The 18129-nt window shown below is 39.3% G+C and overlaps 1 protein-coding gene across 9 annotated transcripts in view; it reads left to right on the forward strand.

Moving 5' to 3' along the window:
- Nucleotides 1-18129, forward strand: part of Cfap54 (cilia and flagella associated protein 54) — a 267711-nt gene that overhangs the window by 220533 nt on the left and 29049 nt on the right. For 8 of the 9 annotated variants that reach the window (XM_033763843.1, XM_010629151.2, XM_019208184.2 and 5 more), the window contains 5 exons: nt 2549-2722; nt 4186-4409; nt 7448-7618; nt 11583-11689; nt 14863-15004. In XM_033763843.1, coding sequence (XP_033619734.1) covers nt 2549-2722; nt 4186-4409; nt 7448-7618; nt 11583-11689; nt 14863-15004 — 818 coding nt within the window. The remainder of the gene's footprint in view (nt 1-2548; nt 2723-4185; nt 4410-7447; nt 7619-11582; nt 11690-14862; nt 15005-18129) is intronic. The other variant, XM_010629153.2, reaches the window with a different exon arrangement.

Genomic DNA, 18129 nt, shown 5'->3' on the forward strand with positions numbered 1-18129 from the left:
GGAAGTACAGAGAAGTGCTTGTGCGTGCTCGTATCTCATCTGTTACAGAAGAAAGTCAATAAACACTTTTATAAAACCGACAAATTGGTGCAATGAAATTATTTTAAGAACTGTAACTAACCTTTAGAAGCACACAAGTAGAAATGATTAAAAATACTTGCTTCAAAGGGAGAGAAAATTTTATTTTTGATCATGTAAATAACTAATGAAGATAAGCAGCACGTTGAAAGATACATCATGGTAAATTGGATTATTTCCAGAAATGCAAATATAATTCAATATTAGAAAATCTGTTGAACTAAGCCATTACATTAACTGATTAAAAGAGAAAAATAATCATATCAAAGAAGTGCAGAAAACTTACATAAAATTTAGTCCTTGATGAATCTAAAACTAAAAATTAAAGGAAATATCCTTAACTTGAAAAAGTTACAAGTGGAAAAAAAAACTTACTGGGCTTATATTTAGTATTTAAATACAGCAAGATCTTCTTTAAAAAGAGGAGTAAAAATGCTGTCACTCACCACTTTGATCCAAAATTATTCTGGAAATTCTTCCTTGCAAAATAAGGGAGAAAAAAAGAAATAAGGGTATATAAATGAGAAAGAAGAAAAAAACTGTCATTGGCTGTGGCTTATTCATATAGATAATTCTCCAAAACTGTAGCAATAAGAACATTTTTGTAAGATTGCTGGATATGAGATTTTATTTCTATATATTTTAAATGGATAACATATTTTTAAAAAGACCATAATAGCTATAAAACATAAAACCTCTAATTACTCTAACAAAAATGATAAAGAAATGGTTTTAAAATATTATGGAAAAAAGGTAAGAAAACATACTATTTTATAGTTAAAACACTCAATATTGGTAAGATGTGAAGTCTTCCTAAATTGGTCTGTAAATGTAATGAAGTTCCGATAGCAATTTCAGAAGGTTTTATTTTATAGAATTTGGAAAACTAATGCTAAAATTGATATGGAAAAGAAAAAGTCAAGATAGAAGAAAAAGAAAACCCTGAAGAACTACCTAATATTCCCATTTCCAGTTTATCTGTGCACTTATGTGCCGAATAATGTGTGCTCCATTTTTCATAGAAGGCTTTTGTCAAAACAGCAAAGACAAAAAAAAAACAAAAAACCAAAATTAGAGCTCACATGGCCCTCAGCAATAGAATATATAGTGTGCTTTCATTGGGTACAAACAGCAGAAACAGCAGTGAACAAAATCAATGAACTATAGCTATCTACCTTTACTTGGAAACATTTTAAAATATAACATTTAGTGGAAAAGATAAATAATGAAGTTTCTCTCTTGCAGTGCTCTCAAAGTATAAAACTAACACCTTCTTTATTATATATAGTATGCATATTTAAATGGTGAAGAACATCTATGAGGTTATTAATACAAAACTGTAAACAGTGATTGTTTCTGGGATATGGGTTTGGATAGAGGGAAGGAAGGGGAATTAGGGAGAAGTTTATAAATGTTGAAAGCCCTGGGACTATTCCGTACATGGAAATTCATGTTATTGTTCAAGAAAACATGCACAGGTCCTTACTCATAGATTTCTTTCATCTCCATCTCTTCTCTCCCCAGAGATAATTACTACTCTAATCACATGTTACACACGTATTTGTAGGCATGTGCGTGATGGATGTAAAGAACTGTATCGAGCGCGCCTTCAGAGCTATGTCAGTACCGTCATCCTCGGTAACATCTGGAACCTGCTTGTTAACTCATTGTGTGTTCTCAAGGTCTTTTTATAACCCACCCTCATCGTGCCCATTTTAAAAAAGAGGAAATTAAGACTCAAAAGATGAGAAGCTTAGAGAGGACCTACCTGGGTACAGGGAGATACAAGTTCACCCACTTTAGAGAAGAGTTCTACTGGGCTTGGCACTGAAGCTACACTATATTTTCTTCTAGCTCGAATTCGTTCCTTATAGATGACATCAAATGAACAGTCCCTCGTTTTATTTTTCAAAATAGCCTTAATCTCTGTGACAGAACTCTCATGAACACCTTTGACCAGCTTTTGTGTACACCTACAAGTATGTGCAGTTTTTTGCTTTATTAGATCCTACCAAATTGTTTTCCCAAGAAGTTGTTCTTACAAGTAGCATAATAAATATTTCAGTTTCTTCAGATTCTTAGTAATATGTGTTCTTTTGGGGTTTTAGCCTGCCAATTCCTGAGGAATGTGAAATGGTACTTCATCTTACTTTGCATTTGCCTGATTTTTAGTGTGCCTAATCTTTTTTGTCATTTGGGTTCACTTTGCTATGAATTGCACTTGAAATTTTCTCATTGATTGGTGCAAGACTGTTTGGATATATTAGAGAAAAATAATTCATGTGTGTTTCAAATATTGTTTCACAGCCCACTGTTCATCTTTTAATTGTGTTTAGAATCTTTGTGAAACAACAAAAATTTAATTGAACGTGTGGTTGTGTCAGACTTTATGAGTTATGCTCTTTTCCTGTATGTGATTGTTTTTCAAGGAAAGCATAACATTGTGTTATGGTGTTTTTTAAACTTTCAGACAACTACCAAGTCACCTTCCAGACTTGCTCTGCATTTTTGTACCAAAATGATGATTTGTGTGACGGCACAGTTGCTACAGAAAACACTCAGACCAAAGTGGATATTACGTGGGTCCTCCTGCTGCGATACTATATACACCTGCAAAGAATTAATAACATGAGCAAGCTGCTAGGTATGCTTTGATGTGTCAAGAAAGATTGTATTCCTTTCTAGTTCTTGTCTAGAGCATGTTTCTTATTTAGAATCATAATGTTCTGAGTGAACGCTCATCAGAAGATGAAAATTCGGAAGCTTCTTCACTTGGGGTACACAAACCTTGGGATAGAATACTCTTTCATTGTAGTTGGTTTTCTTAGAAAGTCTACGTATTTTATTTCATAAAATTGAAAATTTTATGATAGGAGGCATCCGCAGGCTTCTTGAGATACCAATGTGATCCTTGGCTCAAAATGATTAAGAACCATTGATCACAATGTGAATAGGATAAAATTTAGGCTTTAGGGAGTTTTCCAGATTCAAGTATGAGAAAAAGAAGAAGTGTATGACTTAAAATGGACATTTAATTCTATGGACTTTTGGTGGTGTTGCTGATGTTTTAAATCACTAAAGAATATCTAGAAAAGGGGATGGAATCTGCTTCACGCCTGTCTTTCCCATCATTTTCTGATAACATATATTGTGTTTCATCTCTACCGCTGATGTTCGTGGCCAGAGCAAACAATCAGAAAAGACGGTTTGACCCATGCCGGGCCCAGTGGCAGGGAAGCCCAGGCGTGAGAAGGTTGAGTCAGAGAGCAGCCGTGTGGTCCTCAGGACTTAGCAGTGGTACAGGCAGGTACCGAGAAAGGTGTCAGGGCTAAAGTTTCGTCAAGGGGTGGGGGCAAGAGAAGTTCAGCAGGGAAGGCCATGGACGCCCACCGAGGTAGCCCACCCCCAGATGCACTGCCCTGTAGTAACTCCATGCACCTCTGCGTTCACCTGCCAGCAATTCTCACAGTAGGCAGGCATCCAAGTCTGGCTGCTTTTCTGATCTGGCTTTCTCAGAAGCTCCAGGCCACCCCAACCCTGGACGTATCAGGGATTCCACATACCCAGGATGAACCTTTAACTAATGAAGTGGGCAACATTCCATTGAATGTCTTCTCTGTCTCCTGCGGGCACTGTTCTTCATGGTTGTGCGAAGGTCCCACCAGGATGGAGCCCTCGTAGTCTGTGGCTGCAGCCCATCCATTTCTTTTCTTGTCTTTCTTCACTCTTCTTTGTTTCCTGTGTTTTACTTTACCCCTCCCTTTACTGGTGATCCTCGAGATTACCTTTCAGATAAATTACCTCTACCCAAAAGAGTCCATTTGGGGGGCCTTCCAAATAGAAAGACACGATGTACAGTTCCATTGTTAATTCTTGAAACTGGAAGCAGTGTCTATAGGCAGCTCTGACATTTTCTTTCTTTTCTGAGGCAAAAGTAGATCCATTAGTGTATGAGGTCTAAAGACAGAGGTGATTGGCAGCCTTTAGCTCCTGTGGGTGTACAGCATGGAGGTTGGTGAGCAAATATCAACGGTATTGAGCTTATTCCTCATGTTCCTAACATGAGCCTAAATAAACGTTTGTTTGTTTGTTTGTTTTTTTCTTAAGCCTCTGCAACACCAGGATCTGGAATCTCTTTGCCGGATGATACTCTTCTCACATCCCTTCATAACAATGAACTGATTTTGCGCCAAAAAGAAATGCATTTTTTTCTTAAAAAATTCTTACATCTGTATTCTTCTTCTTGTATCGATGAATTTCCAAAGGAACTTCTTCAAGGAATGGAAAATCTGGCTGATTCAGAAAAAGCCTCAGATGAATCATCGGCCAAGGTAAGGCTTTAAAACATTTTATATCTATTTAAAATTTATTAGAATTATCCATGTATTTCCAAAGGAAGCTTATTAACCTCTACCTTAGCCCAAAAGTTTCTAGCTCTTCAGAGTTCTTAAGAAAGCTCATTACTGTTTTATGATGTAGAAATGCTGACAAGAAAGGGAGGATTTTCAGGACAGTTCACATTTTAAATGTTCCGTCTTCTTGTTATAATAAAATCTTCAAACTTTCTCAGGATTTTCTAGATTTCTGCACAAAGCAACACCTTTCAGGCAGCTGTTTTGCCAAGAAGTTACACAAATTTCAGTATCACCACCCAACAGTAAAACTATTCTGAGAGCCAAACCTTCCTCAATTTCTGTACCTTTGGTATAAACGTTCAATAAAAATCATTTATTATGTATACATTCACAACTGTATGAATACCTAAGTAGACAGATGTATCATTGGGTCATTCTAGGCATCCTCATATGGGAACAGGCCCCTTAAAAATCTGTTGCATGAAGAAACAGAGAATGTTCACTCCGCTAAAGTTCATTTTTGTCAAAGTCACCAATCAAGTAACTCCTCTGCAAGGAGAGGAGTAAGGACATGGGATGTCCAGGAATGTATGAAGAAAGAGTAGCCGTGGGGAGAGATTGTTTCCATCTAACACCGGATTCTGATTAGCCCTCCTGAGAATGGAGACTCCCTTTAAGGGTTACTATCATGTGTCCTGGACCTCAGGGTGGTTTTGAAGGAGTAGGCAGGGGATGGGAAGGCTGAGAAGAATAGAATGCTGGGTGCATTCTTGCACACATTGGAGAAGACTTTGGAAACTAATATGTGTGACTACTTAAGTACACTTTTGAAAGGAGCTCTGCTAGAATATTTTGTATGAAGGGTAGGTAGCCTGCCATGCGTGACCCAGTTCCGAACGACGATGATCCAGAGGTACAAGTTTGAATATGTTGCAAATACATGCGGCATTTCTAATGGCAGCGGGGTTATCAAAGAGTTGTCTCACCCTGTTTGCTCTTTTTTGATGTAATTAGTGTAACACCTTCCCAAGATAATCAGCTCTGGAGATCACTGTCGCTTGCCTGGCAGGTGCAAGCTACCTAATCATGTGTTTGTTTCGCTGGGGTAGACAGCTAACGAGCATGAAGCCTTTTGGATATTTTTTATATAAACGCCAAGCTTGGCTGATTTTTATAATAACATTTTTGAGCCTTTAATCACTCAGGAGGCTATTTCCATCAAACTCTTTCCATAATTTGATACTTCAACCTGCTTTTCCCCCCAGAAAGAAGTAGGTGCTTTTCCAGAATGTTCATTGCCATGTTGTGCTCATCAGTTGTATAAATCTGGGTATTGTCAAGTGTGTTAGGGCTTTGTGATGGAAAAACAAAGGTGCCAAACAAATTACATTAGAAATTCCAAAAAAGGAAGATGATTAAAATTGTATACAATGCTTCTAGACTGTGTGCCTGCCCGTGATCATCTGTGCAAAATCAAATATTTGAATAGCACAGAATAGTTTGTAGTTTATAGAACTGTGACAACTTAAGGTTCATGGAGTAGGTCTGTTATTTTTACTTTTTTCAAAGTAGAAAGGCAGCATATAAAAATACTCATAAACAGATCATAAGTAATCAATCCCTTAGCAACTGGATATTATGCTATTTTTAAAATGATAGAAAATTAAATGATTATTTTCGTATGGACTTCTGTTACAATAAATCATTGTTAGACCATCATGTTATCAGATGCTGCATTTACTGAAATAAAAGCTATTTGCTTTCATTTTTTATGCTTAGCTAGCAATAAATATGAGTTCTTGACTAAAATTTTTAGAATCTCTGAAAGTTACTTGCATATGAAAAAATGAGAAATTATGTTTTGAATCATTTATTGTAAGTCTTCACTGAGCACTTTTAATGTCTACTTAACCATAAAAATTTTGCTTATGAGAGAGACTTCTGGCTTATAATATGCTTTCATGATGATGTGTCTGGGCAGTTTTTAAAAGTTTTCACATTTAATATTACCTTCAGTCAAAGCATCTTTTTTTTTCTTTTATCAGTAGACAACTTGAAAGGTCAGTGTCTCTTTTTATTTTATTTCGAAGACTTGTATTCACAGTCGTATTATATCTTGAATAGACTCAGAAATAATAGAAGGGACAAGGGCTTATAAAACACAAAACATTTCTTTCTGGCACTGACAGGTTCCCCTTAATCCCCAAACCTTGAGATGCCTCAAATGTCAGAAAGAGGGGAACAGAAACTGCTTCCCAGCTACTATGCTATGATCTTGAGAATAATGAGAAGCTGACTTCTAAAATAGCTAGGACTCTGTTGTTTTTAGACCTGAGATATTGTTTTCCCCATCATTATCTCTGTGGTTAGCCTATTATTTTGTTGATAAGCAGCAACCATGCTTTGCTTTCTTAGCTGCCTTACAAAAGAATTTATAAAGTGGGCAGTTGCACTCATGCCTTTATGTTTCTGGAAGACTCCTTCCTTATTACATGACCAAGTTCCACAAAAGAAACTTGCCCAAGTTTTAAACTTACCAGTCCACCACATTCATTTCAAAAAGGAATGAGAGGAAGGGATTTTAACCTTTCAGAGCAAAAACTGTGTCTTACTGTGCTTACGGCAGTGCTATTGGAAATTAGGGTAGCAATACATCCTCACTGTATTTGCCAATGAGTAAAACAAGAAATAAAATAGAAGATATTTCTTGGAAACTGTGGTGACTTAGGTTGAAATGATTGCATGGGCATTTTCCCCCGTAGATCTTCACTTTGGAAGGCTCACCGAAGTAGAAGACATTTGTTGAGTTCATTAGCTTCGAAAGCATATTTTTATTTAGGAGAATCTACTTTGTGGTAATCCAGGGAAATTTCTAAGATCTACCTTCATATGACACAAGCTGAGACAATTCCCAGAATTTTCCAGTGTAGCCAATTAAATTGCTTGAAATATTGATTAGTTCATTATCAGTAATTTAACTGACATAGATTTTTGTTGTTGCTGTTATTCTTTAGCTATATCGTGACAATTCTCTACAGTCTGTTTTATCTTTGAGGCCTTTTGCCAACCAATATTTTGTGGACAAGATGTCAGCAGAAATGGCAACACAAGCTTTAGGCAAAGAACTTTGCTTTCAGTGGTACATCCCTCCCCTGGATCGACCTCCAGAAGAAACAGAACCCATGGTATGTAGTATAATGATGGAGCTAAATTTTCCCAAGGTATAAAGTTTAACTTGGCCTTAATAATTTGAACAGTAGCAGGCATCAATCTCTGAACTACTGGAGATTGAACAGTGATTCAGATTCCAGGAGAGTCTTGAAAATGGGTCAAGCTTTTAAAAATGGAACAGTTGGTCAATATAGCTTTTTGCAGAGGAACATTCTGCTATAGAATTCCTTTGATTGCTGCTTCCTCTAAGAAGAGCCTCAGGCTTTTTTTCCCATAAGATATTTGCCATATAGTTCTTCCCTGTTCAGCATTTTTATTTGCTTTCTGTCTTCTCTGTTGGCCTACTCTGGCCTTTCCCAGCACTTGAGTGTTGTCCCCTCTAGTTGTGCTGCTGGTAGCTTCTGCAGCTCCTTGACTCACGTGACCCCTGTCAAATCAGGAAACCTACTGGGCCTACTTCTCTTTGTTCTCTGCCATCGCTTCCCACACTGGGCCCTTCATCCTGTTTCCTTAGGCTGGAAACCTGCTACTAACTGTTGGCCAATTATATATCTGTTTCTATTCAGATAAAAGGAAAAACTTTAGCATATATCACTTCCCAGATAAACTTGAAGCTATTTCCTCTGTGTTTGAAAAAAACATTCATCCCCTGGTATCTGCTGGGGATAGGCTCCAGTATACTAAAGTCCACACATGCTCAAGTCTCTTTTATAAAACGGCATCATATTGCACATAACCTACACATGTCCTCTCATATACTTCAAATCACCCCTAGATTCCTTAGAATACCCAATCCAATATGAATGTTATGCATGTAAGAGTTGTTAGGCTGTATTGCTTTTAGAAAAAAACTGTGTACATATTAAACACAACTAAAGAGAAATTTTTTTCCCCAAATACTCTGAACCGTCTGTTAGTTGAATTTGGAAACACGGAACCCATGGGTAACCCTCTGTACTTTCCTTCCATTCTTTTCAGGTCACATCCTTGCCAGTGGTTCTGCCACCTGCCTCACGGTGTGTGATCCCTAGTACAAACAAAGCAAAACAAAAAACAACAGTGAATCTATGATTTCTTTTAGGGGAATTTACTTCAGTAGTTTTCAAATTGTGGTTCTAAGAATATTAATGTCAGGGAATCAATGACTTAGATCTTAAGGAGCATTTTTATTTTTATTTTTCTGCACATATTTACCTATTTTTATTCTTTTTTTTCCCCTCATTGAGTTTATTGGTACATTTTAGGTATGCAGTACAGTTACATTCATAATTGGGATCTTGTACCTTTACATGACAGGTCGTGATTCTCATTTTTCCCCTTGTTCCTGCCCTCCCTTCACCCCCTCCTCCCCTCCCCATTTACAAAGACTTTATTTCCATCTTTTCATTTTCTCACATTTTTTTCTTTTCCCTTATTACCCTTCCCCTACCCAGCACTGTGATAATGTTCTCCCGCGATGCCGACAGGGTTGCAATAGATGAACAGAAATTATCCAGGCGGTAAAATGATTTAAAATGCCTGAAAAGAAGTTTTTATTTTAGCACTTATGTTTTCTATTCATAAAATTGAACAGTTTTTATCCTTCTCACCTCCCCCCACCTTGCGGTTGCTTATCTACTGTCTGTCTCTATATATTTTCCTAATCTGAACACACTTAGAATGTTCTTCCTGGACCAGGGATTTAGCTCAGTGGTGCCACCACCTGCCTCACAAGTGCAGGGTCCTGAGTTCAATCCTTGTACCAAAGGAAAAAAAATGTATATTCTTCCTCTCTAACTATAATTATATATTCTTTGACCAACAACTCCTCACCTCCCTCCAATCCACCCATGCTTCTGGTAGTCACCATTCTACTCTTAACTTCTGTGCAATTGACTTACCGATTCCTCATAGCAGTGGCGTTTTGTGGGAGTTGTTTTTTTGGGGTCTGGCTTATTTCAAGTAACATTATGTCCTCAGGTTCATTCCTGCTGTCCCAAATGACAGAATTTCATCCCATTACATAGCTGAAACATATCCCATTATGAATGTACTTCCTTTACCCATCCATCAGTTGATGGAAACTAAGTTGACTCCATGGCCATTGTTAATAGAGCTGTAAATGCACTAAAGGGCAGCTCCGTCTTTGGCATACTCATTTTCTTCGTGTATAGATCCAGTGGCGGGATCTCAGGTCTTTGTGGCTTTGAAGCTGTGGGGTTTTCTTCTGTGCCCCGTGTACTGAAATTCTATGATGTGCCTCCGTGTCTGTCTCTCATCCCTGGTGCTGGACATTTAGGGTGCCCTTCACAATCTGGAAAGTAATACTCTTCAGGGCACAGAGATAGTTGCTTTCACAGTTCTCTCCCTCTGTTTATCTTTGTATCTTCTTGAATATTGAACATATATTTGATTATTTAATTTTCTATTATTTATGCTTTTAAATTTAGGTTTTACTTTGGGGGAGATAAATTCAACTTTATGTTTCAAATCTTTTGTTGGTTGCTTAGTTGCTGTGATTGTGTTTTTAAGAGCTTCTTCTTCTTCCCTGATTGTTCTGTTTTAATTGCACTGCTTTATTCATATATGTCCTTCTCTCTGAGTGTTAATTGTGGCTTCATTGAAGTTTTCTTCTGCTCTCTGTGTTGTGTCTCACTCCTCAACTTCCTTTCTTTTGTTTGTTTGGTTTCTGCCTTTCATTTTCTGTCCAGGAGACTCTTGGCTGTCTACTCACTTTTGGAGTGAGGCTCTGGAAATCACAGTGCGTCCGGTTTATTGATCCAGAGCTCTCCCTATAGGATAATTGAGAAGGATCCAGCAGTTCTAAAGAGGATGCTGGATTGTCAGCATCTGTGGGTCTGTCTCTTTAACTGGTCAGTTCCCCCAAAGAGGATTTTCTTAGACTCCTGCCCGGGCACGTACATTCTGAAGAGGGCCTGTTGGTGGGGTAGAGGAATCCATGTCATCCAGAACACATTAATTTTAATATCTTCACTATAATGCCTAGCCCTGTACCTCATGTCTCTGAGTATAGATCCTCTCTGGTTTAGAATCAGCCAAGAGCATGGAGGAAGTTTGGCCTCCGAGAGAGAGAGATGGCAAAGAAAGTGGGGGTCTCCTGGCAGGGGCCCCGGGAAAGGCTGGGAGGGAGCTTATCTTGACTTTTATTTTAGTTTGATTTTCAAGGAAGCAGGGATTAAAGCAAGTGCTTACTTTAGTCAGTTTTGATGGCCAGCTCTGGGCCTCGGTTTGCTTAGATCTAAGATGAGGGAAGTCGACAAGATCATCTCTAAGGTTCTGTGAATCTCAAATTCTCTGAGTATGTGACTGTAAGTCAGTGCTGCACTGTAGGGGCTGACGCCAAGAAAGTCAGCATCTGAACAACAGGGGGATTCCTAGAGCTTGAGTCATCAGGAGGGAGAGAGGAGGGGAAGGGGCAACATCAAGGAACTCCAGGGCGTGGGTGGGACTGCTGAAGGGAAAGGAACAGGAAACAAAGTTGTATATTCACCAGGTATGTGTTTAGAACTTGCTACAAAAGGTCTTCAGAGGCTGAAATTTAAACTTCCCTGCAGTACAGAATATCACTCTTCAAAAGTAAAATAATATCAAATAGTATTATATATGTGTGTATATATATGTATATATATGTATATGTGTGTGTATATATGTTTATGTGTATGTATATGTATAGTTTTTTCTTTTTTTTTGGTACCGGGGATCAAACCCAAGCCCTTGCGCTTGTGAGGCAGGCAGTGGTACCACTGAGCTAAATCCCCAACCAGTATTATATTTTTATCTTATTACCTTTGCATAATTTTTGTTCATATCATTTCTCTTTAAAGTGAAGTAGTGGGAGAGAACCTCAGGTTTTTATTTTTTCTTTCTTAAAAAACTTTGCAAAGTGTAGTGTTTTTGTTTTTGTTTTTGAGGACTAATGCTGAATGTTTTAAGGCGGTGTATGCAATTCTGATATTCATGTTTTTCTTTTTCTTACAGGTTCTGTTGTTGTATGCATATAATATAAAGCCCATGACGATTATAGATATTAAAAATTCCACTTCTAACAACATATGTGTTGGCTCTTTGTGGCTTCCTCTGAAAAGGCAAGTAAAGACGATCAGCTGCAGGCTCAGCCTCCTGGTATTTCTGGTCAGGACAGTTTGCTTCACTAACTCAAGGGCAAAGGAGCGCAGAGTCTTGGTTTTCTTTAGAGGAGCACTGTAAGCAGTATGCAAAAGCGTGAACTCTGGATTCAGTGTGTTTGACTCAACTTTGCCAAGTTACAGCATTGAATGGTTCCTGTGGCTCATTTTCCGCTGCTCAGTGCCTCGTTTTTTCAGTTGGAAAGATAGCGCTAACAACGTGGTTCGAGGGAGAGTTCATGACCCTGCACAGACATCGCAGGTTGTACAAGGGTGCTGTTTGGGGTACATCTTGCCTGTAATTTTGTTGTGTTCAACAACATAGCCCCACGCGTGTCGCAAAATGAAGCTCAGACTCCGCCGGCTCCCTTGTCTCATCCTTCCCTCTGCACCCAAACCTGCTCCACCCAGGAGTACTCCGCCCTCTCCACCGAGGTTGCCCACTGTTGGTTTCTCTCTTTCCCTATTCCATTTTTTCCTATTTTTTAATTTAAAAACTTCTTTCATTACTTAATTTCGACTCCACCGTCCGTTTCCCCGGCACAGTGGCTTCCGGAGTCCCCTCGTGGTAGGACGGGAAAGATGCTACCTGCTCCGCCTGGCTCTGATCGGTGGGCTCGGGTCTGACAACAGGGGAACCCGCTCTGGAGAGCCAAGAGCCCACACAGCGTCTGCCTGTGCCGGGCACCTAGCGGGGAGCGGTGAACGGAGATCCGCTGCTTCCTGCTCCTCCCGCACGGAGTCCTGGCCATGCTCCGGATTCTCGTTTTGAAGGATTTCTTGGTCTCCCCATGAAAGAGAATTAAACGAGGGACATTTTAAAAGCCAGCAGACTTCCATTTATTTGATTTCTTTCTTTTTTCTTTTTGAGAAAAATGGCAAAAAAAAGAAAAAGAAACCAAAAAACCCTAGATACAAGGCATGTGCCGGCAGAGCCAGGCAACAAAATTAGGACAATTTCTACTTACCTAATAATCTCAGAAACATTGCAGTACTATTTTTTCAGAATCACATGATGAAAATAATTATAGTATCCACAGAATAGAAAGATAACAACTGATATGCTTCATTTTCATTTCAACAAGCTCTTGATTTTAGTGTTTATAGTTAATAACAAAGTTACTGGCACATTAACTAGTTCTATCCTGGAGGCTGTCCCGGAGAATAGCACCTGGCAGTTTTTCAGCAGACCTGTCCTTTGGTGTCATTGCACTGACAGACTGCTTCTGTCACTTGGGGCGGCGTTCCTGTGTTCCTGAGAAGGTCATGGTTGGTAGTCACTCATCCTTTAGAAAGTAACATGGAGATGCATTGGGTTTGAAATAAATAATAAGCCAGAGAAAATTCTCCTTTCGTTGTCAACTTTTTTTTAAACTCCCATTTACATTCTCATAAAGAAAAATATTTTTAAATTTTGTATTTTTTTTCTTACAACAGACGAAAAATAAAGTTTGTTAGTGAACTCATGAGAGTCCCTGTGTAGCTCTAAGCGGTAGTTACACGGTTGTGATCAAGATGGAGTCCTCTGCCCTCTATCTCTGTTTTTAAACCTCCTGTCACTCAAGTATCTACTTCCAGCAGGCTCTACCCTCCAGGCCACCGCACACTGGGTGAGAGGAGGCCCAGGAACCTGAGAGAGGCAAGGCCCTGGGGAGCTGGCCCAGCCAGAGAAGGTGGGGATTGAATCCAGGGTCTTGTGCATGCCGCACAAGTGCTGTTCCACTCAGCCCTGTGCCATTTGGGAAGAGAAATAATTTTTTTTCCTCCAGGTATTTGAATGAAGAGTGAATGGTGTTTTAGAATCCCATCTTTTCTTTATGTGTTTTTTTATGGCTGAGAATTTATATAGTTATATTATTTCCTCCTTTCAGAAGCCTGGTGAATTAGATAAAGTGGGTTTTATCATTCCAAGTTGCAGGAGAAGAAATGGTGGGGTCAGAGAGGTTAAATGGCTCCCTTAAGGTCGCGTGACTAGTGAGTGATGGAGCCACATGTGACCCGAGTGTTGATTCTGTCCTCTCTCCAGTGCATCAGGCAGCTTTCCCAGTGATACTGGGGATGATCCATTTTATAAGTGGACACATTTTCCATATAAGCTGTTAGCAACAAATCTTTATATGTTGACGGTTGACTCTGTCATAGAAAAGTTTCTAAAGTACACTATATCAATTAAAGTCTTCATGTATAATTAAAGATTTTTAACATTGTATTGCTGAGAACCATCATCAACGTACTTGTATGTACTGCTGATGCCAGTGGGATTTTTGATCCTTTATTATTCTCCTGAATGAGTCCCTTCCTCCTCGGATGGAGAAAGGCACATACACCTGTGCTGTGTCCATAGCGTGGTGTCACTAAGAACCACACAGGTGAGTCTTTGCCCCCTTCCATTGCAAACTGTCTACCTTTAGTCTCAGTCCCTTGGTCCACCTCTGTCCTTGGAGTGGCCGCTGTTCACTGGTGGGGGCCTGTGATATTCTGCATCTCCAGTATTGTTGCCACTGTGACCGCTGCCTCTTCTTTGGCTCTTACTTTTCCTTCTCTCTTGATTTTCCTCCCTAGCTCCCTTCTTCTCCTATCCCTGCCCCATACATGACATGCAGCAGGCTCACTGATTGGCTTTTTCCATCCTTGCTAATTTGTCAAACCTCTTGCCTTCCTTCAGCCAGACAACCATAGCATGGTGGTGTTAAGATTCACATAGCATTAATCACCTACAGTTTCCCAGCCTGTGTGATATTTATTTACCCCCCCCATACTGGGGATCGAATTCAGGACCTTGGGCTTGCCAGGCAGGCGAGGTGCCACTGAGCTACAGCCCTGGCCTTATTTTCTTTATTTTCACCTTCAGCCGTAATTTGTGGTGTACCTTTCTTTTCATTGTGCCCTGCCAAGTTTGTAGTATATGTGAACCTTATTGCATACATGGACCGGGAATGTTCTGAGAGTTAGGATTGTGCCCCTTAACTTCTTTGCAAATGTTTCTTGAATGAAGGAATAAGCAAGTGGATGATGTCTGGGAATGCCAGAAATCTGGAAAATGAAGCTGTATTCATACATCTTACTGGCCCTAAGAATAAGCCAGTGCCTTTCCTGACTTTTCAAATAAAATGCATATATATTTTTATTTTTAGAGTTATTTCAATTCACGAGAAGCTATCTAATCTTGCACAAATAGCTGAAATATCATTGCCATCAATTCCTGAAATTACTTCAGATGAAGACGTATATGAAACAAAAGAAATGGAGGAAAAGCCGATTGATACAGATATAGAAGTAAGTTATTAAATAATAGAAAATGACATTGCTATTGCACGGTGTGCACCATTACACATAAGAATTTATTTTTACTTCATAAAAGTAGCAGTATATAACTAAACTTGAACTTCATGATTCTCTCCTGTTTTCTTTACTTATCATACCAGATACGGCCCAGCTTTTTGACACTTGAATTGTTTCCTTCAAAGCTCTTCTGAGCATGCTCGTGACAAGAATCTCATAGTGAGTTAAAAATAAAAAGCAAATCTAGAGAAACAGTTCAGTATAATTGTGAACCCCAAGAAACGATGTTGTGTAACTCTATAGAATTACTTTTACAGGGTTAGGGCTTTAGCTCAGGGGTTCCGCTGCCTGCCTTGCAAGCGCAAGGACCCAAGTTCAATCTCTGGTACCAAAAAAAAAAGTTACTTTTACATTTTAACTTTATGATTTAAACATTTCTATTACATAATTACATAAATAAAAACTAAAAAAATATAAATAGGCATATGTTCTTTCAGATATTTTATGCATATGCATTTTTTTCACCCACACGGGGATAGGTTCTTAGCCTTATACTGAACTATTAATCTGAACACAGAGTGGGTTTTGTGCCAAGGGAAATTTGTGTTTTGGAGGAGAGAAGAGGATCATTTTCCTTCTACTGGTCTGGAGCACTGAACCAACCTGTTGAGAAACTGGACACAAGAGACAGACCTAAAGAGACTGAAATATCAACTTCATTACTCAGAAAGCTGATATGTGTGGGTCTGAGGCCAAATGAGCTTAGTCATATTTTACCATGGAATTAGCCAGACTTGCCCATGTAGGCATGTAGTCGTCTAGCGTAGATGTGCAACCACGGAGCTTCCTGGTCCCTGTTCTTCGCCCTGCCAAGCTTAAGGCATGGAGGAAGCAGAGAATAATAGTCCTGCAGGTAGGGTGCCTCCAAAACATGTAAACAAAGGTTGCCCTGAGGGAATGGAGCTTTGCTTTCTCCTTGCTTCTCCCAAACTTACCCATCAGATAAGTTGTTCCTTTCTCCTGGGGTAATGGGTCCAAAAGCAGCTGAATTGTTCCTTTTCTTTGGGAAAAGTGTGGAAATTCCTTACCCTCTATGGGGTAGGGGTAGAAAATGCATGTTCTTCCCTAATCACTCGATATATGCATTTCCTTTTGTATAGTAATCCTCTTTCTTGATGTATAGTCTGTAGTTACTGTGGACATTCTTGAAAGGACCAAATAGTTCTAAATGCCCTAAAATGAAAAGGAATCATCTGCTCAGGCTCTTTTCATTTTACAGTGCTGTTTGGCAGAGGCAACCACTTTCAACTTATGTGCGTGTTTCTTTTGTTATTGGCTTCAACATCTATAAGTAGTGTGCAGTACTGGTCACAAAAGGTGAAGTAACAAACTCCCTTGAAATCTTAATGGGTCAGTAGAGGCCTGTTCTACATCTCCTCATGCCAGCACCAAGGCTGGTGGCACAGCCATTATATGGAATCTCAAAGGAAAATCACATGCTGGCTTTTCAAATTTCCATCCTATCTCATCCATTAACATTTGTTGGAGCCGGAAGTGGTAGTGCACGCCTTTAATCCCAGCACTCAGAGGCTGAGGCATGAGGATCGCTGTAAGTTCGAGACCAGCCTGGGCTACATAGTGAGTTCCAGGTCAGTCTCTCAACTACATAGTAAGACTCAACAAAATAAAACAAACAAACAAACAAAATTTTTGGCCCAATAAAGTTACATTCCGTATCAACAGTTTTGCTACTACCATCTTGGAAGTAGGAAAGCCAGAAATATGTTTGAATGTTGCTAATGACAATATTTGTTTTTTTCTTGAGGTATCCATTGATTTAATGTTACAGTATACAGGGATTAAATTATTATTTCCAACTTCTCCTTTTCCCTTTTTTCTTAATATTGTTACATCACAGAATTTATTAGACCAATATTTAGTGTTTACATTATTATGACCATGTAAATAATGTTTACAACTGAGTCAAGTAGTGTACTGTGGTTATTTTCCTTTCTTAGACATTTGGTTTGCCTCTCTCCCTCCCTTCCTTCTTTCCTTCTGATATAGGAGAAATATAACTCCCAATCTGCAAGATGTAAATGTGCCCTGAAATCAAAGAATGAATTCCGAAGGACAGAGGTTAAGCGTAGGGAAGGTTTATTGAGAGATAGCTTCTGAGGGATAGGAGGGCTCCTGGAAGTAGACTGTCATTGAGGTCATTTCTGTAACCATGCTTTATAGAGCAAAATCACAAGGTGGGTACAACAGTGTGGGTCAAAATATAATCGTCCAATAAGATTACAAGTGAAGCTGCTTAAACATTGATCCTTGGGAAGGAAGCAGGTCACATAGCAAGGGTACACAGAAAGGACAAAGGCGTCTCGGGGAAGGGATGCGACCAGATGCTTTGGTTACCCACCTAGGCGGCTGATGCCTAGTTGGACTTCCTAGATCAGGTGGTGCTAATTATGGTATAATTCCAAATTACTGCTTATCCTTTGGGGACTCATGCAGGTCTGGCTGCTGTATCTTTATCTGGAGGCCTGGTCTTCTTCAGATGCACCTCCAGCCACAATTCTGATGTCTCAGTTTTCAGATGACTTCCTTGAGAGCCAGTCCTTCTCTGACTATATATTAATTTCTATCTTACTTATTTTATCTTACTTAATTTTATATCTTACTTAGTTGCCTACTTCCCTCCCTCCCTTCTTTCCTTCTCCCTCTCCTTTGCAGTGCTGGGGATTGAACCTAGGGCCTTGTGCATGGTAGGTAAGTGCTCTACTACTGAGCTATAGCCCTGTTTTATTTTCTTGACTTGCATTTATCCTTAACTTTTTCTGTTCGTTACCCTGATCTTTTATGGGTCTGAGTGTAGATCTTTACCCACAGTTCATACCCACCACGTACTGCCACAATTCTGTTTTCCTCCTGGGATCTGCCTTCTCCCACTCCAGTCCAAGCCTGGCTGCTCTCAGTGTGTGCTGTGTGGCTCTATTCTGAGCCTCCCTTTGCTACTTTCCTGGTTGAGTTCCTATCCTGCTTTTGTTCTCTTTATTTTTAGTTTGGTAGATTTGTTTTTCTTAGGCCATTTCCTGCTAGGTCAACATTTAATTGGTTAC

This window comes from Fukomys damarensis, unplaced genomic scaffold, assembly GCF_012274545.1.
Source record: "Fukomys damarensis isolate Sample0158 unplaced genomic scaffold, DMR_v1.0_HiC HiC_scaffold_15, whole genome shotgun sequence".
Taxonomy (NCBI): Eukaryota; Metazoa; Chordata; class Mammalia; order Rodentia; family Bathyergidae; genus Fukomys; species Fukomys damarensis.